Source organism: Sminthopsis crassicaudata, chromosome 4, assembly GCF_048593235.1.
Source record: "Sminthopsis crassicaudata isolate SCR6 chromosome 4, ASM4859323v1, whole genome shotgun sequence".
Taxonomy (NCBI): domain Eukaryota; kingdom Metazoa; phylum Chordata; class Mammalia; order Dasyuromorphia; family Dasyuridae; genus Sminthopsis; species Sminthopsis crassicaudata.
In genome coordinates this window covers 129616483-129639624 of record NC_133620.1, presented here as the reverse complement: position 1 = coordinate 129639624, position 23142 = coordinate 129616483, and the positions used below count along the sequence as shown (strand labels likewise).

The following is a 23142-nucleotide window of genomic DNA, read 5'->3' as shown; positions in this document are numbered from 1 at the left end:
TTTTTTTTAATATTTATATATTTTCTTATATTTATTTTTTTAATAAAACCTTTTTATTTTTCAAAATACATGCTAGGATAATTTTCAGCATTCACCCTTGCAAAACATTGTGAAATGCAGATTTTATAATAAGAAAAGATATTCATAAAATTTGTTTAAAAAAATATTTAGGAAGTCCCAAAATGTCTAAAGACTTTGCCTGGACTTAGCATTCTCTGAGAGTTACAATTGTCCTAATCACTCATGATAAGGAATTTTGGAGGCATTTTCTCACCAGGAATTACTAGTGACTAATAGCTTAGTCAAAACGACAGCAACTCCATAGTGTCAGGAATCTATCCTGCTCCTGACATTCATTTGTTATTATCTTGATACTATAAGGTGGAAGCTAATAAATAGCTACTACATTTATAACATGACATTTGGCAAAGTATACATTAGTATCCTTGGCTTCAAACAGAATGGTGCATTCAAACTGTGAACTAAAGAGATGAATGAACACTTCAGTGAATCCGTTATTTCATCAAAATGGGCATTCCCTCCCTCAATACAGACTTTCCTACCTTCATGCTGTCCTTATTCTTGTTGAAATTCTGTACCAAGGATCTACCCAAAGTTCTGGAAAGGTTCCTCTAAGATCCTTTTGTATTTTGTAAGTATAAATGCAACATGTGGACTGTTTCTTCTCATTATGTGGATCCTTTCTTCTCACTATGTGACTGGACCACATTCTTTTCTGATTCTATATTTACATCACATCTCTTATGAGAAATTTATTTAATATGGGCCACAAAATGCTAGGCTTTGAGTCAGACTTGAATTCAAATCTAGATTCAAAACTTCTCTATTTAAATGGATTAGGGCAATCACTTAACATACCTGTCTGTCTCTATTTTCTCAAATGTAAAATGAGGATAATGCTCTCACCTGCCTCCCAGGTTGTTTGAAGACAAAATGAGATCATATTTATAAGACACATAGCACAGGGCCTGGCAAAGACTAGGTTCCATATAAACATTTGTTTCTTTCCTTCCTTCTAATTCCATCTGTACATGGGTTACCATGGGAGTAATAATCAGTGATAGCAGAGTTATGTCTAAAAACACTAAAAAAAGAGAGATTTTGTTTTTTACAAAGCAACAAAGACTATGACAGATAAGGCACATTTATGCCAGCCATGAAAAATGGCAAGGCACCCAAGGTCATAGAGTTGAATGGAAATTCTTGTGGGCCTCAAAGCATCAAGTTAAAAGCAAAAAGAAAAATATTAATAAAAATAGAAAATGCATTCATTGCATGTTTCTGAAACTTAAGTTATTCAGTGCACATATATTCATGGACATAAGATATTATACTCCAGCTCTCTCATGCAGGCAAGAGATATGGAAGCAACAATAATAGAAAAGGAATAAGGGAAGAAAAGCATTTCTTCTGACTCAAGATTGAATATCTGAAAAAGGTGGATATTCCTATGAAGACTCTATTAAGTATTGCGTGATATTTGATAGAATGCTAAAAGACTGGTGGACAATAGGTTAACTATTACCAAATCTCAGGTCAGCAGGGATAAATGAGTGAGGATTTGTATTTATTAAGTCAACACTTTGCTGAAGCAACTATGACTTCAGAGATTGAGAAGCTAAAAGATTACAAAACTAGAGTGCAAATGAATCAAAGTGAGAGATAACAATTAATAAAAAATTAATAATCCTAGGCTATAGTAACAAAAGAAAGAGAATCCAAGATATGGCAGGGGAAAGTTTCATTGCACTCTGAACTGTTCAAACCATATTTAAGAGTTGTTGTTTTCTTGTTTCAGGAAGAACAATAACAAGTTGTAAGGTAATTAGAAGAGGACAAGTTGAGAGACTTGTTGAGTGACCTTTAGATGATGCTATTCATGTAATAGTTGAAAGCGCAGATGATAGTTAATTTGGAGAAAGGAAAATGTAGGAGATAAACAATAGAGTCTCCAAATACTTTAAGGTCTTTATTAGGTGGATGGAGGATTAGTCTTTTCCTATTTTGCCTCAGAGAGCAGAAATTGATAAAACCTATAGGAAGGGAGATTACAGTTTAATGTAAGGGAAAGCATCCTAATAATTAGAGCCATCCCAAGGAGTAATTGTTCTTTGTCCTTCATTTTCTAAGAAGAACAATGACTTGGGATGATATCTTAACTTGTGTGTGCATGAACTGGATTTCAGGGAGGCTGATTTGCACAAAGATATCAACCTCACTCTTCCAGATTCATCTAGGTTTAGTAGCAAGACAATATTCATGTTGACTGGCAATGGCCTAAGATATAGTGGATGACCCTGGCGCCGTTGATGTCTAACTAGACTATAAGTGGTCCACAGCTACTTTACAGTTAATGGAACAAATTGTTTTCATTTGCCTGTTCCAACAAGAATTCATATGCTTGGAGTAGATGTCCATCCAACTCACCAGTGGGTTTGAGAGTATCAGTTATGCTGAACCTTGTTTTACTGGGATGGAGTCACTACACGTACTACCATTTCTTATAGACACAAGTGATATTGAGTGCCAGGTGGATATCAAAGGTAGGAGAACAGTCTTGAAAGGGGCTTCACGAGCCCTCATACCAGAGAGTCCTTCCTGAATACCCTATATATCTCCCTAAAGGGAAGCAGGCTCCCTTGAGTTGTAGTGGATTCTGACTTTCTACACTCAAAGTATTCTTCGTCATCATCATCATCATCAACACCATTAACATCCACAACTAGAGTAGTATCACTGCTATCAATTTTAGCAAAGTCATAGTTTGAAAATGGTACCAGAAGACTACAGGTGAACAAACTTAACCCCAATTTGCTATAAGAGGAGAAACATGGTTTCTAGACCATAGAGAACATTAAATTTGAGATTTCTCATCAACAAAATTTTTAAGTAAATGGATGATTAGCAAAGAAAGAAGTGGTGACAGTGGAAATAACTGACAATAAACAAAAGTACAAAAGTTGAGACATAGATGTCAAATAGATTGGAATGAAAATGTGGATGTATTAGCCTAAGGTATTGAAAAGTGAATGTTTTAGTTCCCCAATGCAAGAATTAGAAGTGACAAAGCAATAGTCAAGATGAAGGTAACTCTAAAGAACCTATTATATCACTTTGTAATACATATATTATATAAAGGAATGATAATGTAAATTAGTAACTTTTAACAACCTGTGGGAGTTAGCAAGTAAGTATTCACTAAGAACAAGTCACTAAGAACAAATGAGATCAATTTCTTTTTTTGTTTAAATTATTACCAGACTGATAAATAAGGGAAACAAAATATATCATATATCAAAATATATGAAAGGTACAAAATGTATCTTGATTTCAACCATTTGATAAAATCATTTAATATTCTTGTGGGAAAGGTAAAAAGTTGTGGACTAGATCATAGTTCAGTTAAATAGATAAGTAAATAGAATGTTGATGAATGGACTTAAATCAACCTAGATGGATTACTCAAGTGACAAGTCCCAGTCTACATACTTGGCTCTGTACACTTAAATACTTTGCCAATGGCCATTAAAGATATATGAAGCATGTTTATCAAATGTGCAGAAGCTGTCTCTTTGAGAAACAGTTTGGAAGCTAGTGTCACTTGATCAAAGAGTATACATTAAGGAGTAAAATATAAGAAGAGTGGAAAGTTAGGAAGGAGCTAGGTTATGAAGCACTTTGAATGACAGAGTGTTTTACATTTACTCTTGAAAGCAATAAAAATCCAATGGAGTTTACTAAGTAGGAAGCAATATGATGAGATGTATTTTAGGGAAATCCCTTGGTGGATAAAATGTAGAATGGACTGGAGTAGAGAGACTTAAAACAGGCAGACCCACTAGGAGCTATTGCAGAAAAAATAAATACAGATATTTAAAAATGAATATACATATATAATAAAAATGTTTTATATGTAAATAGGGAAAATAATAATAAAAAGAAATTGGAAAAAAGAATTTTTATGATTATATTAGCAGCTTCATAGTATATTTCATTATTTTACAAATCTTATTGAATTTAAATACCATTTTAATTTAAAAAATAAAACTGAATAGAATTTATTATGCTATAATAATCATAAATAAATTTAATTTCAATATTGAACTCTTTTAATGAAACTAAAATTTTATAATATCTGGATCAGTGAATTTAATTTTATATTTTTATTTAAAATAAGAATAAAGTGAAAAGATGTGAGAAGTGGGAGGAGGACTTGTTCTCTTTCTGAGTTTGAAATTATTATTTTTTAAAATTTCTAGCAACCTAAGCGATCAATAAAAAGGAATAACTTATTAAAATATAAACTTCATTTTCCTATTAGCTAAGAGAGGAGCTATATTAACAATTGTACTTAAAATCCCCTTACATATTTTGTTTCATTTAAAACATTTATATATAAATTAACTTTTTTATAAGACTTAAATCTCAAGATATAACTTTCTTCTTTTCTATATTTGGCACACCAGCTTTACATTCTCACAGAAACTATTCTAAACAATCAAGAAGTGTTGTCAATGAGCAGTTAATTTGAAAATTCACATGATAGAAGAATAACAAAACCAGAAGATAAGTCCAAATCTGAAAAGAACTTTCAAATTACAAAAAGAGGTAATGAAAAATTTGTTTCTGCAGAATATTTGTGATGATCTGGGATGGTTTCAAGAGTGCTTCTGATATATATAATTGGTGATCATGTTTTCACACAGTTAACTAATATGTTGGGAAATTACTTATTGATTAAGGTAATATTAAATAATTTTCACGCAAACATCTTGAACCATCATTATGAACTATTTGAAACCAATAAACAAGGACTAATAATCTGTATGAACTAGAGTCAATAAAACAATAAACACAATGACTGCAATATAAAGAATAAGCATATCTAACTAATGTTAATAATATTTTGATCACATTATACAGCAGATGAAATTACAATTAAAGAGTAACAGAGGAGAATGAAGGAAAACTGTGATGCAATTTGCAAAATGCATCATCACTTGAGAGCATATATCAGTAAGGATGACTTTCATTTGGGAAGTCATATTGCACTCAAATGTTGAACCTTTGTGGTTTGGAAACAATTTGATAATAAGTTGAAAAACTGCAATATTATAGGACACTTAAAAGTAGACAGAGTTTGATTCAATAATTACATGAAGAGTTGTTATGAGAATGATCAAAATAGTTTTAAAATTTGGCAGAAACCTATAATGCTGCAAAAATATTGTTTTCATTTTTTAAAATGTACTAACAAGGTGATATTAAAGAATTTTTCATGCAAACATCTTGAACCATCTTTATGAATTGTTTGAAACCAATAAATGGAGACTAACAATCTTTATGAACCAGAGTAAAGAAAGCAATATACACAATGACAACAATAATATAAATGGAAAGACCCATCAATTAAAAAAAAGTGAAATTTGCAAATTTAAAAAGAATAAGCATGTCTCAAAAGAGAACATATAAGATGATAGCCCCACTCTACACCTTTGAAGAGATAATAGGTTTTTCAATTTACTTATCAGTTATACTTTTCTGCCTAAATTTTCTTTCTGTGTTAATAATACTTTTTGTTATATGAGCTGTCTCTCTAGGAGGAGTTTAGGAGGGACATTGCATGAAATTATGGTGATGTAAAAATGCCACAAAATATATCAATAAAAACTTATTTTAAAAATATTAATAGCTACTATTTATAATCCTATGCGTAGCAACTAAATGAACTTAAAATGTAAATTTCCTATTCATCAGCAAACCCATGACTTGCTGACCTTCGGTTGTTTCATATCCCGTCCAAAACATGAAAAAAATTAACCTTGTGTTTGTTGGTGATGATGCTAGCTTCAAATGAATGCTATATATGATCATTTTAATTGTAGCTCATTTCTTATGCCTTCACACACAGAAGGTGAGCAGATGCTTTATTAAGTAGGCTAGCTAAATTAATATCAAATCCCCCTATGTTCAGTTGAAGGAGACCTAAAAAAAAATTATATCAAGGGCATTATGACATTCAAGGAAAAAAAAAAGCTCCTTACAAACTGTCTGGTAGCCTTTTTCAAGACACTAAATTTAAAACATTTAAGAACTGGGGCTAGAGATATAGCTATGGAAGAGAAGAGAAGAGAAGAGATAACTAACTTGTATAGGGTCAAAACCTTAAAATAAGCTAAAAAATCCACCATAATCAACCAGGAAGTATATTTGAACACACACTTTTTCTCTCTTTGCCCTCTCCCTTCTCCTGTCTTCCTTTCTCTCTCCTTCCCTCTCTCCTTTCCCCCCCCCCTCTCTCTCTCTCACACACACACACATACACACACACATACACATACACACACACACACACACACACACACACACACACACACAGAGCTATTTTTAAAAGTGACCAAAATAATTGTGCTTCTCTTATGAACTCTGACTGTATTTTCCTGTCTAAAACATCACCTTTTCATTTTAGGACTTTCCTTCCTTTAGGACAAAGGATACTATTCCCTCTGCCCTTTCCTTCTGATAGCTTGAAATAGTGGACAGAATATGGCAATAGTATTTGGAAGCCTGTATTTAAATTATGCTGAAAACACTTAAGACATGGTGGCTTTATGTATGTTATTTAATCTCTAAGAGCCCAGTTTCTCTCATCTATAAAAATTAAGAAAATGATATTTATAGTAACATCTCATAGATTGTGAAGCTAATACAAAATTAAAATGGGATGTTTGTGGGTATGTGAGAGGCAAATACAAGATTAAAATGGGATGTGTGAGAGAGAGAGAGAGAGAGAGAGACAGACAGACAAATAGAGACATTCTTGGTGGTTAATTATGGTGGGGCTTTTGATTTTATTTTTTATATACCAATTTGGGAAATGTAGTTTGTTTATTTTTTAAAGAAAGACGCCATGTAGAGTCTCTATTTCCTCCCTTAGCTCCAATAGGAAAAGCATTATGGTCCAGTTTGTGCAGGCAGGGTATCACGAGCAGTTGCAATAAGAAGTAAAATCAAGATTTCTAGACTTAATTCTCAGTTTGGCTCCTGTCTCACTGTGTGACCTAAGTAAAGTCAATTAACCTCTTCATTTCCCATCCGGCTTAATGATGCATTTTTCAAAGTAGTTTGATATTCCCAGATGGAAGACACCATGCATGCATAAGTACAAATACTTTTTGTAAAATAGTTCCTTCCTATAACTCTGAAAACACATCTAGGTCTAAATCTACACCACTTTCTTAATCCATCTTTTTTTTTTTTTTTTTTTTTTTTAAAGCAAAGGCATCCTAGCTAATATATTCATTTTTTAAGATAAAGTATCTGCTATGGAATAGCATAAGACTATTAAATTCATTTTCATTTGTTCCCAATTAGATTGTTGAATTCTTTACTTTGAATGCAAAGAAAAACTAAATTAACCTATTGGACCAAACTAATTCTTAATCCAAATAAGACTTTAATAAATCTTCCTCAAGGTCAAATAGATACACATATCAGTTACATTCACACAGTGTCTCCCTGTTCAGTAGTGACAGTAGAATTAACTAGACACACAATGCTGGCATTTTATAAGTACTGCTTCATTCATCCATTGTTCTGATGCCTAAAACAGATCCAAATGCAGAAGCAAAATGGTAGCATATATTCCATAAGAATGGATGCCAATAATAAACCCTTAAGTGTGAAAAATATTTATATAGAAGTTTTTAATTTTGAAATGACACACACTCATTCACAAAGCAACTTACATATTTCTTGCCTGGACTCACAGAGGTATAAAACATGGTAAGTGCAATTGGATTCAGATCCAAATTCTAGAGCTTTTGAACTTCATCTACCAATCCCACTATAGATTGTATTTTACAAAAAATCTAATGAATATAAAATTGAAATTGTCCTAGAAAACAACACAAGCTTTGGTCACAGTGGTTTTTCTTGGCATCTGCTCCCATTTTTTTGTTGACCATTTCTCCCTTATTCTTCCCAGTATTAAATATGAGTAGCACCTCAGAAGCCTAGAGGAACATGGACCTAAATCTCATTCTCATGATCAACCTCTGACTCCTGGCATGTCTTGATCATTTCAGGAGCAACCTCCAAGTACCCCTAACCTTATATGGTATGTAACAAGCATAACAAAATCAGTAAAATCTTGAAAAGAACAACTGCTCCTCATATATAAGAAACATACAATACTGCACTGCATCACGCCCCAATTTAGGAAGCTGAAAGTCCTGTTATAATCTGTTCTGGTCAGATTACATTTAAAACACTAGTGCTTAAAGTGAAAAATACATTTTAGGGGGAATTTTGGCAGGAGGAAATGTACTCACAAGACAGCAACCAAGAGAATGAGAGAACATGATATAAGAACTCAAGTGAAAAGGAAGAATATGTATTTCAATTTGAAAAGATCAAAAGAAATACGTTAAGTATTTGAAAAGTTATTGTTTGGAAGAGTTTAGGCTCTGGGATAGAACCTTGAACAAAAATTCAGCTTAAAGCTTTGTAAAAAAGTAAAATAGTTTTTATAAGGAAACTACATATTCTTATTCTCTGAAGGTTTTTCAAAAGACATTGCATAACTACTTGTTAGTCAATATGTAGAGGGGATGCAAGCAAAAGTATGAACTGGACCAGATGAACTCCAAAACCATTCCAGTTCTGAAATTTTGTGTCTTTGTGACATGAATTGATTCCCTTGAATTGTGGCTAATACACGAGACTGTAAAAGAATGAACATGATTTCAGAACAGTCTGGAGAGACTTACATCAACTGAGGCTGAGTGAAGTGAACAGAACCAAGAGAACATGGTACACAGTAATAACAAGATTATGTGATGTGATACTGCGATGGGTTTAACTCTTTTCAGCATGAAAAGATTTAAGGCAATTCCAATAGACTTGGGATAGAAAGTGCCATCCACATTTAGACAAAGAAGTATGGAGCTTGAATATGTTATTTTTACCTTTTATCATTGCAGTTCTTGTTATTTGCTTGCTTTTATTTTTTTTTCTTACTTTTTTTCCCCTTTTGATCTGAGTTTTCTTATGCATCATGACGAATATGGAAATATGTTTAGAAGAATTAGACATGTTTAATCCATATTGGATTCCTTGCTATATTCGGGAGGAAGAAGAGGGAAGAGAGGGAGAAATTTTGAAACCCAAGATTTTGCAAAAGGGAATGTTGAAATCTATCTTCGTATATATTTGGAAAAAAGAAAATACTATAATAATTCTTTTTAAATGAACACATTCTTGTCAAGTGAAAGAGGAATAACTATGGAATGCCTTAAGGTAATTGGACTTGCAGTATTTTGGTTTCTCAAGCACTCACAATTACCCAACTTTTGAGTCATTGTTGTGATAGAAAATTTTAAGCCAACATAAAAAAATAAAAATAAAAAAAAGGCTATTGTCTTCCAAGGTTCCATTATCTACTTCCAGAGAAATAAATAAATGAAGATTTAAGATTGAAGTACATTTTTATATTTTTATTTTATATTTATTATATTTATTTTTATTTTATATATTTTTTCACTTAATTTTTCTTGGGGTTTTTTTTTTTTTTTGTTTGGTTTGGTTTGGTTTTGGGGCAATCTGATCAATATAGAAATGTTTTGGATGACTTTATGAGTATAATTGCAATATATTTCTTGTCTTCTCAGTGGATATGACAAGCTTGTAAGAGAAAGAGAATTCAGAACTCAAAATTGTTAAAAATTAATGTTAAAACATATATGTTCATGGCTATTATCAACACTGCAGTGATCATTTTATTATAAGGCAGCTCCCAGGTGGATGAAGATCATAACAGATCATCTTAATTATAGCTCCTATCTTATGCTTTCAGGTGTGTAAAATGTTTAATTGTCAGGCTAGCAAGAATAACATCAAATCCTCTGATACTCAAGAATACAAGTAGTTTCACTACCACTTCCTGCCACTAGTATTGTTAATCAAACAGTAGATATGGTCTTTGAGGAGGCTGACCTACTCTTCCATATCAGTTTTTATTTTTTGAAACAATAAATTTTACTTTGGATATTCTGCGGCTCACTATTCTGGAAAGGCTGATGGAGCATGGGGCTAAAATATCATTGATATGGCCACAATTGCAATTCTAGGATTTTTCTTTTCTGGTTAAATGCCTGCACTGAATGTAGGTGGAATGAATGAATAAATGAAGAAAACAAATGAAAGGAGTTCTTAGCCTTAGAATAAAAAACTATGGACACCTTTTGGCATCAATCATCATTCTTAGAACTTATCACTGGGCTTATAGTATTAGAAGCAAGTGGGTAGATGAATGGAGTAGAAAGAATTAGGTAGAATGAAGATTAATAATAGCATCTATCTGTCAGTGTGTTATGAGGATTCAGTTGGAAAGTATTTATAAAATACATAAATGAAAACTCTCTGTAACTAGCAACTACAAGAACCACAGCAATATAAGAGTGGTAATTGAGAAACAAGGCATTTCATGCTGTTTTAAAAGATTTATCTTCAATTTTCACCAATACACTTTTTGAATACCATGAGAATGAATGGAAGGTACTCTAATATTTTAATTGGGAAAAAAATCATTTTGTGGACAGGACAAGTCAAACATATGTCAAGGACAAGAGAGCTAGTGTCATTGTCCTTGAAGAAGGGAACATGAAGAAACAAGTTGTCACAGCATAGGAGGCAGGATCATGATAGCTCTAGGGATTAGCAGCCACAGGTGTTTACTTGGTGATGAGAAAGGCTTTTGAGTTAGTGGTGGGGACTTTCCAGGAGTTGCTGGTGACAAAACTAACCATCCTGCAAGATTAGCAAATTAGATCTGAATAGGAGAAAGAATCATGGACATGGAAAGGAACAGAGATGAAAAAGGGAAAAGGAAAGACCAGAAGGAAAAAAAGAAAGGAAGGGGAAGGCTAAAGAATATAAAGAAAAAGAATAATGTAGACTTTCTCACCATCAGGCATAAAGGTGGAATACTTTGGGTTCTTATTGCCCTAAAGAGCATAAGAAAGTTATAGGAAAGTTTCTCATTTGAAATATAGAACACTGCAAAGTCCAAAGTTCCTCTAAGCTCATGTGAGATTATCTTTCTCAAAGGGATTTAGCCAAATCAGTGCAATAACCAAGGAATCTATTTGTTGCCTTGGAAAGCAGCCAAAAACTGCCACTGGTTTTTCTATACCTGAAGAAGGGGAGACACAAGTATCCCTGTTTGCCATCAAAGTGTGTGTATGAGTGTACATCACTTGTGATTCCACAATCTTAATATATTCATATAAGACTCCCATTCAGAAATATGAAGAGCTGCCAAATGGTAAAGCATTATTGGCAAATTAGAAGTTTCCCTAAGAAACTTCTGAAGCATCTAATTACCAAATCTACTGCATATGGCAGGAAAATACATAAATTTAGGAAATATAAATTATTATATTAAAGCAGAATAGTGAGTTTAGGAATACTTGAGCAAGTAATTGTCTGGGTCTTTAAAAGATAAAATTTTATTACACAGATGTAAGAGTAAGTTTTGTTATTAAAAGAATTAAGCTGACTCTCCTGACCAACAATTAATCTGCAACAAATATTAAGTTTTGGGAACAATTATATATTTAAGCTATATTTCTTACCATAGTTCACCACATAAATTGTTCCCAATCTATAAGCCCATTTCAAATAAAATCCATCATGCTAGGCACTTTACATCTTTTTCTATTTATTGCCTCATTTCTCATCAGAAACCTTTTAGCTTTAATATTATTCCCTGGCACAGTATCTCATTAAAGTGGCAAAGATAAAGTTCTTTTTGAGATAAAGTAATTAGAATGATTGTGAGCAAAAATCAGCCAAACTTCTGGGAGGCAATAATTCTCTCGTTTTTGCTTCTATTGAAATCTAACAACCTAAGTAAAGGCAAAAAGATGTTGAATGGGGGCAGTCTTGGTTTAGCAGAGATTGCACCTTAGATTAGCAGTTTGTCCCTCTTGTAAGGAAAATAGATTTTGTTTTTCATGTGAAATCTCAGGTATTGAATATATTTAAAAAAAAAAAAAAAAAGCTTGTGAAATAAACTAATTTGGCACAGTGGTGTAAAGGAAAGAACACTGGCTAGAAAACTTAGATTCTATTCAGATCTACTTTTGTGTTAGCAAATGACAGCCTCAGTTTCCATATCTGAAAAATGTAAAACTCTTGTTGATGAAGTTCCTCCTAAAATAGGGTTGTGTGTGTGTGTGTGTGTTTGTGTGTGTGTGTGTGTGTTTGTGTGTGATGATTACACAAGAATCTTTGGTAGATGTTACTATAGCAATTGTGTACAAGGGAAAAGGGAAGCACATAAACATTTATTAAGAACCTACTATGTGTTGGATGCTGAGCTAAGTATAATAAAAATATCTCTCTGTTCATCCTTACAACAATCCTTAGAGGTAGGTGCTGAAACAGGGACAGATAAAGGTTAAGTGGCTGGGGTCTACCCAGCTGTTAATTCTCCCTCTCCCTCTCCCTCTCCCTCTCCCTCTCCCTCTCCCTCTCCCTCTCCCTCTCCCTCTGTCTGTCCCTCTGTCTGTCCCTCTGTCTGTCCCTCTGTCTCTCCCTCTGTCTGTCCCTCTCCCTCTGTCTGTCCCTCTGTCTGTCCCTCTCCCTCTCCCTCTGTCTGTCCCTCTCCCTCTCCCTCTGTCTGTCCCTCTGTCTGTCCCTCTGTCTGTCCCTCTCCCTGTCCCTCTGTCTGTCCCTGTCCCTCTGTCTGTCCCTCTCCCTGTCCCTCTGTCTGTCCCTGTCCCTCTGTTTGTCCCTCTCCCTGTCCCTCTGTCTGTCCCTGTCCCTCTCCCTCTGTCTGTCCCTCTGTCTGTCCCTCTCCCTCTGTCTGTCCCTCCGTCTGTCCCTGTCCCTCTGTCTGTCCCTCTCCCTCTGTCTGTCCCTCTCCCTCTGTCTGTCCCTCTCCCTCTCCCTCTGTCTGTCCCTCTCCCTCTCCCTCTGTCTGTCCCTCTCCCTCTGTCTGTCCCTCTGTCTGTCTCTCTCCCTCTGTCTGTCCCTCTGTCTGTCTCTCTGTGTTCTCTTTTTTCTCTCTCTCTCCTTTTCCCTTTTAGAACTCAGTTCCTCCTGACTCGAGGTCTAGTATATCCTTTAGCATATTAGTAACCTAATAAGGATGCTTTTAGCAAAATAGAACTAAGCAAAATCAAGACAAGTGTTGGCCAAAGATGTTGGACACTATGAGCATCCCTCGTGGGATTATCCACAAATGAATGGTAGAGACTTCAAGTTAATCAGGTTTGTGGATGACATTGTGTTAACTGTGTTAAAATGCTACAGATCCTCTTCAGTGAGTCCAGGGGAGGAAAAACACATGAATTAAGAAGTACTTTCATCTAGATGATGAATAATATGCAGTTTAACAAACAATAGTATGAGGTAGTGGGGGTAATCCATCCATTTTGAATAAACAATAGAGAAAAGCCATGAGCAGAGCATGGAATTAAAGAGGAAGAAGCCAGAAGGGTGGATTTAACGTTTTTCCAAAGGTTTTCAAGCTGTTCCTAAGCATAAAAACCCATCTTTTTAATAAGAGTATTCTCCCAGTGGTATTATATGGGTGTAAAATAAACACTACTATCTCCACACAATTTTGTGGTACATTGGTAATGAGAGAATGTTAAAAGATTTAGAGAAAAGTTCTCCAAAATATAAAGGCATGATAAACCTCATATGAAGGATTTATAAAAAGGATATGGATAGCATCATGCAGAAAGAGAAAGGGTGAGTTGTACATTTCATTGGTCAAGGGAACACCTGCATTAATGAGATCACAAATCCACAGAAGCATGGAAGTAAATAATATTTCCTTCACAAAACTGATGGGAAATTTTGATGGTGGAAAGAGGTAGAAACAAGGACACTTGTGAGACATAGTGAAAAAGCAGTCTCTCAAAGATCCTATTTATTCATTATAAATAGGATTCAAGCATAATTTCCCAGCATCTGATTTGCATATGAACAGAAAACTCATTGCATATGATCTAGAAAACTCAATTCCTAGAACTGCTTGGTGACTATGGAACAAATATATAAATAACTTCAGTAGAGCAGCCTATGGAGAAACAGCTCACACTGTCAGTCAATTAATTATATGTACAGTTCCTAAGGGAGGCAAAGGGTATGGAGGACCCCAGTGCAGATGAGGTACCCTAGAGATATTATTCCTCAGAATAGTGGAAAGTAATTTGTAATAAACAGATTTGGAAAACCCAATTCTAAAAGAAACTACTTTCATTCATGCATAGAGATATTTTGCCTTTGTGTGTTTCAGTTTTTCCAAACTGATAAGCTTCACTTAGTCAATATTCCTCTCTTAATTCAGATTTCCTATCTCATCCCCAATAGCTCATTAAGCTTTCATATCTCAATCTGAATTATTTATATATAAACAGAAACATAAACAAACTCCCTGAAGGTAGGAACAAAATCTTATTTAGCTCTGTACCTAGCACAACACTTTACACAGAGTAGACACTGAATAGTTGTTGGGTGAAAGAATGAATAATCAATGGAAGACAGATTATTAATGACGTAAGGGCAGCCAATGGCTGTTAATGGAACAGAGCTGTACTTTGCTTATAAAGTTATTGAAATCTCCACCTTCACCTCAATTACCATCATGTTCTAACAAAGCTACACAGCTTAGATGAACATGTGAAATACTTCAAACAATCACATATATCAGTAAGTAGAGCATAAATCAGCCATGAGCTAAGTTTTAGAAACTTTGGACAAAAGGTCTCATCCAATTTCCTTATTTGTAAGATTTTCTGAATCAAGTAAATTTATCACACATTGAGATCATTACACATTCTTCTTATTCAAGTTGAGTTTGGATAGTAGAAATAGGTTGTTTGTTTTTTTTCTTTTTTCCATATAGTTAACCAAGAAACTGGGAAACAATTCATAAGCTTCATAATATTTGCATGGTTTACATAAGAATTTTTTGTTGACTTAACTTAGGTGTACTACTATTTTTCCAAAAATATATTTCCATTCTTTAATTTGTTGAACATTTGTAGAGAGGGAAAATAACTACTTATTTTTAAAAGTAAAAAAAAAAAAAAAAAAATCCAGCCCCGCAAAACATTGCCATTTCTCCCTTCTTTCTAATATCTGAATAATTCAAAACAACATGAGGAAAGCAATATTCACACATTCTCAGAATTCTGGTGCCTTATTATAACCATAGAATTTATAGCTAGAAGGAACCTTAGAAAACTTCTATTCCAGTTCTTTATTTTATAGATAAGGAGATTAAAAATAATGCAAAAAAAAAAAATGATTTGCCCAAAGTAATATTAATAATAAATAGAAGAGGCATGATCTGAATGCTGGTACAAATATATTTGAACTCTGGTATAAACAATGCCACAATGCATACTTTCATATATGAAGACACTATTGAACAATGCTATAACTAGTTAACATTATTTTAAGGTCATCATAAAGGACGTTATATTGCTTTGTTTTCCCCCCGAGCTCTACAGAGATCAAAGTTTCCTTTTACAACAATATTAAAATATTCACTATAATTTTGTCTATTCATTCTCATGATAATCATAATGTAGCATCTATCTATCTGGCTATAATTTTATAAAATATAAATTATGTCTTATAATAATGTTGAATAATAAATCCATTATTATTATGCTTCTCTTTGTTGGAGATGAGGGGGAGATGTGTTTTTACATATCTGTGAACTATTTGTCACTTTGCACTACCTAGTACAGATTTTAATCAGAAAGGTACTTCCTGAATGCTGAATTGTAAAGCCAAGGCAGAGTCTCACAGATTGCTCTGGACTAGGGCTGAGTTACATTAGTCTGTCAGTAGTTTTTGTTCAATAGTGGAACAAAGTGATTTAACACAAAAAAAAAGAAAAGCAGAAAAATGATATTCAACAAGGAAAGGGCTCAAAGGTTGGCATCTCAAGTTGATTCAACTAAACAAAGTTCACTTGTCTATGTCAACTGTCTTTACATATCAGAAAAACTCAGGCTCTAGCTGCTTGAGCTCCTCATGGCTGTCTTATGATGAGGATATCAACAGGTTAATCTTATTTTTCTGAGCCAAGTGAATTTTGATGATAAATGCCTCAATATCTTTTATAGAAAAGCTTCCTCTGCATGAGGGATAGGTTAAAATACTGCTCTTACCATTAATGAGATAGTTTGAAAAAAATGGGTACCAGGCTTTGGGGTAAGCATTAGAGATACAAAGAAAGGCAAGAACCATGTCTCCACCGCAGGAGTTCACAGTTTAATAGGGAAGACAACATGTAAACAATTATGTACATACAAGATATATGCAGGGAAATTCGTGGTAACATAAGAACTAAGGCACTATTATTAATGGGATCAGGATCATTTTAGAAAATGAATCTGAGTCGACCCTGAGAAATCCTGGCCAACTAGGAGATAAAAACTAGAATGGAGGGAATTTCAGGCATGGCAAACAGCTAACGAAAAGGCACAGAATCATAAAAAAAAATGGCAACCATGTCCTAAACTCAACCAGACAATAGAACAGAAAATGGGGTAGGTCACGCTGAAATAATTATATATATACGTATATATGAAAGTATCCTTTTGGATACTGCCTTTCCTTACCTGGTCCAAGGTCAGGGTTGCCTGTTTGCAGGTGCTGCACCGTACCCTGAGCTTTCCTGGCTGAATACTCTGACATACTCCTTTGCAGAAAACATAGAAGCTGTTATAAGTAGGTATATCTGTTGAGAAAAAAAAACAGGGAAAACACCCAATCTATACTGAATTCAAATTAAGAGAACTTTGGTTAGGCAGTCTGATTGAGTTGTTTGCATATCTGTTATCTGTGTTGATTGCAAAGTTAATTTTTCAAGTATTATTGAAAACATACATTAGATATCACAATTTTTAAAAACCCAGCAATTTAATATAGAAAAATCACATTTTATGTATAAAAGAATAAGACCTATTTCCTTTTAGGGAGCAGGATGAATAGGATTTATCCAGTAAAACTAGTAACATATAAAATTAGTAAATTATAAAGCTAGTCATGATTACTGGCCAAGTACATTTCAAGAGAAACTGGTATTAAATACATTGCCTCTTCCTGATATTTAAACAAGGCTGGGAAATTTTGAGACTACGTTAAGCAGCCCATAAATGTTGATTTTTATTTCATGGCTCTATTCTCAATTTTAATTGATGTATACTTCTCTTAACACTCCATTTTTAGTGAAAAGTGAACCCTACTTCTCAGTGGGAATATTGATTACACAATGCTATTTTCCCTGAAGAATTTCTAGCAGCATGACCACAAACTTCAACATAAAGTGATACAAGACATATAATGAGCTTACCCCAGCTAGCAGAAGTGGCTAATAAAATGAATAAATAATGCACATTTCTAGAGCCCTCTCTGCATAAAAAAAAATTCATAAAATTATAGTTCTCTCTAGAATAGCAATTGAAGAGAGAAACAGAAATGTATAAGTATACCACATCATTTCCACCTTAGATGATATGATAGGGAGCATTTGTAATGAAAGAGAACTCTTTTTATGTCTCTTCTATGGTGAACTTGACTTTATTAGATACATGTAATAATATGAATTCTTGATACTAAAAACATTTAGCTATTTGGGAATTTAGGATGATAAGATTATAGGATTTTAGTTACTTAAGAAAAAATAGAACACTGTAAATGCATTCATACATGCAGACATATATATATATATATATATACATATATATATATATATGTACATATATATGTGTATAAAATATTGTAGAAACAGTATTTTGAGGCCTTTCCCCACTTCAGCTAGGCTGCTTTTTCTTTAAAAATAATTAAAACTGTCCTTGAGACAACCCAGGAAATCAAGACTCAACTTACTGCCAGAGCTTCCAATGACCTAAAAACAAATGCCATTGTAGGAAAAGTCCTTCCCTAACACCAGACATCATAATCATGTACAAGAGGTGCAATCAATCAATTCTGTGTCCTCACTAAATATCCTTATCCTATTAAATAAATTTTTGTTAATTGTTAGATAGTTTAAGCAGCACATTTGCCTAAATCAGGTCCAGCCTACATCTTACCCTACCCCAAACTCAGAGAAAGAAATATATAAAAGAAAGAAAATGCATGCTATTTTGTTCATTTCTGTATACTTCATGTGTCTGAATAGTCAACATATTCAAGTTTGGTTGCCTCACTTTGCAGGATGGATCAATGGTTTTTTTTTTTTTTTTTTTAACATAGAAGATATTTTCTCTTGCTTGATTCATATCTCTGTAAGTCAAGCCAACAAGCAAAGAGAAAATAGCATCCATTCATAATGAAGGAATTCCAGGAACATTCCTCTTTGTAATTTTCCAAAGAGAGAATCTGCATCAGCCAAGATCTCGGCAGGTCCGACGAATGGCAATGTTTGTAATGAACATGCTTCTAGGAAAATGAAATGGGGAGGAGTCCTGGCCATTAAAGCACCAATGGACAAAGCAGATTTTATGATTTTCATAACCTTCTGCAAAGGTTAAACAGGAAAAAGGAAATTCAAAAGAGGACTGACTGGCTCCAGAGACACTAACATTATTGAAAAAATCCTTTCACAACATTTTACAATATTAAAAGAAGCATTTCTGAAATTGCAGGGACCCAAATGGCCCTTCCCTCTGCCAGAGGGACAAAGCAATACCTGCAATATTGTTTCTGCTAATGATGTACCTAAGCAAGATGTGAAAGGCTAGAGAATTATTGCATTTCAACAGATTATAACCTCCGACTAAAGTCCTTGTGAAAGTTATTCAGAATGACCAAGTGCCAATGTATATGCCCTGGAAGCATACAAGATGACATACAATCTATTATAGATAGCTTTGCAGAGTGAATGCCCACCTAGAGATTAATAGACAGTCTGAGGAAGATCAAGGTCAGGCCATTATTGGCTACTGCAAATTTTAAACTCCAAGCTTGAAATAGCTGGTCCCATGAATTTGATCATGAAAGAAAGTCAAGCAAAGATGCACTGAGGAACCCTCTTGGGCTTCTCACATCTACTACTACACCTTTACATTGCTGGCTGAGGACACAAGTCTAGAAGGACAGACAAACAGGCTGGGACACTCCTGTGACAGAGTTCAGTGGTAATCAGACTTCTTGTGATGCTGAAGTTCTTTCAGGCAAACCTAAGGTTATATCTATCTCTCAGAAGCTGTATATGGAAATGCCAGAAGTAATATGGAAGGGCTAAGTAGTCATTCAGCACACTATGTAAATCTAGTCAGTATTTTAAAGAACTATCCCTTTCACATTGCAACTTTCCCTGTTGCAGTTTTGATACATCATGGATCAGCATAAAAAGTTAAATGGACTTTTGGGGAAAATTATGTGGAAGCCACAGATGTTACATGAAGGCCAGCAGAAGACACAAAAACCTTTAGAAACTTGTATTGTATAATGTGAACATATCTTATTCTTTTAATACCACAGTAATTCAGACTAATTCTCTGCTACAAAAGTATAGCCAAAAAGTTTCATACAGATTTTACAAATCACAGGAGAGCTGGGTCTCTAACCCCCTTAAGGTGAAAGGGATTATTGTACATTTCACTACTTTTATACCCTTAAGTTCTTCTATTTATTCATCTTAGCTATACTCAATATTAGAACTACAAAGAGACCAATTGTCAATTCAATTATTTATTTATCTAGTTGTCCAAACAAATACAGCAGATAGTTAGTAGGTTAGGTGATTTGAATTGTTTAAAGTTTGCCTCACGACAGATTGAAATAATGACTCATTTACACTTAAATTTTAATGAAAACACAGTGACTTTGTAAGCAGTATTTCCACTGAGTCAGATAAATTTTGATGGATTAATTTAAATTAACAATATATTGTCTAAGATTTTTTAAAGGGTAGGAAAATATGAATGAGAGCAGAAAACAATATCAGTATCCAAAAGAAAACTGGGGAAAACAAAACAAAATAAGCTAATGTATACTAGTTCTATTACAAAGTGTTAGGAAAAGAAGCTTAATTCTGATAATTTACCAACAAGTAAAAATACTCTAAAGAAATGCAGTTGTGGCAGCTAGGTGGTACAGCAAATAGAGCACCAGCCCTGAAGTCTGGAGGACCTGAGTTCAAATCTGGCCTCAGACACTTAACACTTCCTAGCTGTGTGACCCTGGGCAAGTCACTTAACCCCAATTGCCTCAGCAAACAAACAAAATGCAACTAAAACTTTTCACAGCAATTGATGTCAATTGGGTCATATCCTGCGGAGTTTAGCTAGATGATTTCAGGTCTCCAAAATGGTAAAGAGTAGACAATACTTTACTTCCTACAGAATGATTGAGACCTTGCCACATAGCAAGCAGTCCCCAAAAGATTATCTGCTATAGGCACATCCTTTGTTGAACTATCATTAGCAAGCAACAATTTCCTTTAGGATAATTTTGATGATCTCACCCTCTATAAATAATCTTGGACAGGAGTTACCAATTGTCTTGGATATTTCTACACAATTATGTCTTATCAAGCAATGAAACTGTTGATTTTCTTATTGCTGTTGCTTCTTCGGTTTTTTGGGGGTTTTTTGGGGTTTTTTGTTACTTATTTTGAAAGCATTAGCAAAACCTCCTCCTCTGGCAAGAAAAACCTCGAGAGTGTGGAAGATATGAAACAGCAAGTTAGCAATAAATTACTACACTTAAAGCCAAAATTCATGAATTTAGACGTTTATTTTTCCAGTAGAAAACTATGGATAGTCAAATCAACTAGATAATTTTTTTGATGGTTTCAATAAAATCATAAGTGTCATGAGGTTAGAAATTCTATGATTTTTAATGGTAGATTTTGCTATTTGTTTTTAAAAAATAAAAACAAAAAAAAAATCCTCATTGACTTTGTAAAGCAGTATTTCCACTGATTCAGATAGCACCTCCTCCAAACCTTTGTAGATAATCTTCATGAGTTTCTATAGTCAAAATAAATAAATAAATAAATCATGTAGGGACAAATTTTCAGGGCTCAGATAGACCTGGGGATTTGTCAGTGATGGTCCTCAGAAAATAAGCAAATAATCTAATCCAATATCCATACTTTCAAGCTTGGTACAGCCTAATAGAAAGAGTACTCAATTACAAACTTCAAGAACTTATAATCAACTTCATGAGTCATTAAGTCACATATGTAGAGGAATATTATTACTGTTGTTATTGTTAGAATATATTTAATAGTATAGTCTACATATAAAATATTAGATAGATAGATAGATAGATATACACACATATATAATTAACACATTTTCTTCTCAATTTTGCAATTGATTATGGGAATTATGGGAAAGGCTTAGAACTTCAGTTTTCTAATTCAAGTCTGCTATATTGTTCTACAATGAAAACAAAATAGCCTGATAAGTTTCTTTTAAATCTTAACTATGAGAAGTAATTCAACCTAAGTTATTGCCTCAAGTGTTATAATCTATTCAACTCAAGTGCAAAAAGAGATTTGCTACCATGCCTAGAATCCTTAGCTTCCCTCAAATTTCCTTCAAGACTCAATGCCTGGGCCAAGTCTCATGGGAAATCCTTCCTGATGCCTCCACTATTTAGACATCCTTTAAATCAACTGTTTTTTTTTCCCCCTTCATCTGTGAACATATTCTATCTTCTTCCTTTCACAGAGTGAGTTCATTAAGGGCAAGCACTACTTTCCATTTTGTATGTATATACCTAGTATTTAACAGTGTTTTGCACATTATACAATAAATACTTGTGGAATTGGACAGAATTCAGTTGAAAAAAATTCTTCCCTCATATGCCTTTCTGCTCAGTTTTATCTTTACATGTTTATCATTATAATACTTTAATCTGTATATCACTTCACATCGTTTTGTAATCAGGTGAGATAAAAATCTTATGTACTATATAAATAAATATATTTGTCTTCTTAATGGGTGAGGTAGGAGGAGAAAGGAGGAAGAGAATTTGTAACTCAAAAAAAATTTTAAATAAATGTTAAAAAATAGTCACAGTTTGGAAAGTAATAAACACAAAAATAACATTTTTTTAAAATCTAAAATAAAATATATGTATATGTATACACACACATTGAGTATATGTGTATAAATAAACCCAAAAAAATAAATATATAAGAATTTTCTGATTGTTAACAAGAGAAAAAGCATCAAAGAAAAGGAAGGAAACCTCATTTAAACACTTATATTGTCAACCAATGTGGTAATTCCTAATAACAAGGGATTTTTACCATGAGTCTGTGAACAATTTTTTAGAAGTATTTTGATGTAGTGCTTTAATGTAATTGGTTTTCTTTGCAGTATTAGGGATTTTATTTTATATATTTAAAAACATATTTGGAGAAAAGATCCTTATGTTTCATCTGTCAGCCAATGAATAAAACTAAAAAGCTAAGAATTCCTGGCCTAGAATAAAAAAGGTAAAAAACAGAATTTAATATAATGGACTATGTTAAGCTGCTAATGAGCACTAACTCTTCTAGGCAGGTCAAACAAGAAGAAACAGATATGAATTGTAGGAAGGGACCAATTGGTGACAGGGGGGAAAAAAGGCCTGTCTCAGTGAAGATTACTAAAGACTAGAATGGGCCATTAAAGAAGGCAGAAGAATTTGTGAGGTTGTGTAGATTTTCACATTTAGGATGTTTTAAAATTGGGCTAGCCTAGAGGCTTCTGCAAAATATCTTTCAGTTTGATATTTCAAGTCACTTAATTGGGCTATTTTCTACTGTAGGTAGGAGTCATCATATTGCTGATGCATAATCATGTTTAGTACAGACTTGTTAATTGTCTAGATGAAAATCAGAAGTATTTTAGGGAAGCATGTCTTCACTGCCAAAATCAAAGGATGGACTTAGGAAATTAACTAGCTAAGACTTCTTATTTGAATGTTTGGACTAGAATTCTTTATTAAGAAAACTTTATAAATTAACCACTCCTTAGATAAGTGTCATAAATTTCTTACTAAGGAATTAATTTAACTTACATATACATTTTTAAATAGCTCCAATAAAGGATTTAAGCAAACCCTCATTTCCTAAAA

General features: G+C 33.6%; 1 protein-coding gene and 1 long non-coding RNA gene across 2 annotated transcripts in view; one reads left to right on the top strand and one right to left on the bottom strand.

Moving 5' to 3' along the window:
* The window catches only part of PRKN (parkin RBR E3 ubiquitin protein ligase), a 1861641-nt gene that overhangs the window by 1142791 nt on the left and 695708 nt on the right, over positions 1 to 23142 (bottom strand). Inside the window, 1 exon segment of the mRNA XM_074309364.1 lies at positions 16677 to 16795. Within this exon segment, the coding sequence (XP_074165465.1) occupies positions 16677 to 16795 (119 nt within the window).
* Positions 1 to 23142, top strand: part of LOC141565792 (uncharacterized) — a 154618-nt gene that overhangs the window by 16971 nt on the left and 114505 nt on the right. The window lies entirely within an intron of this gene.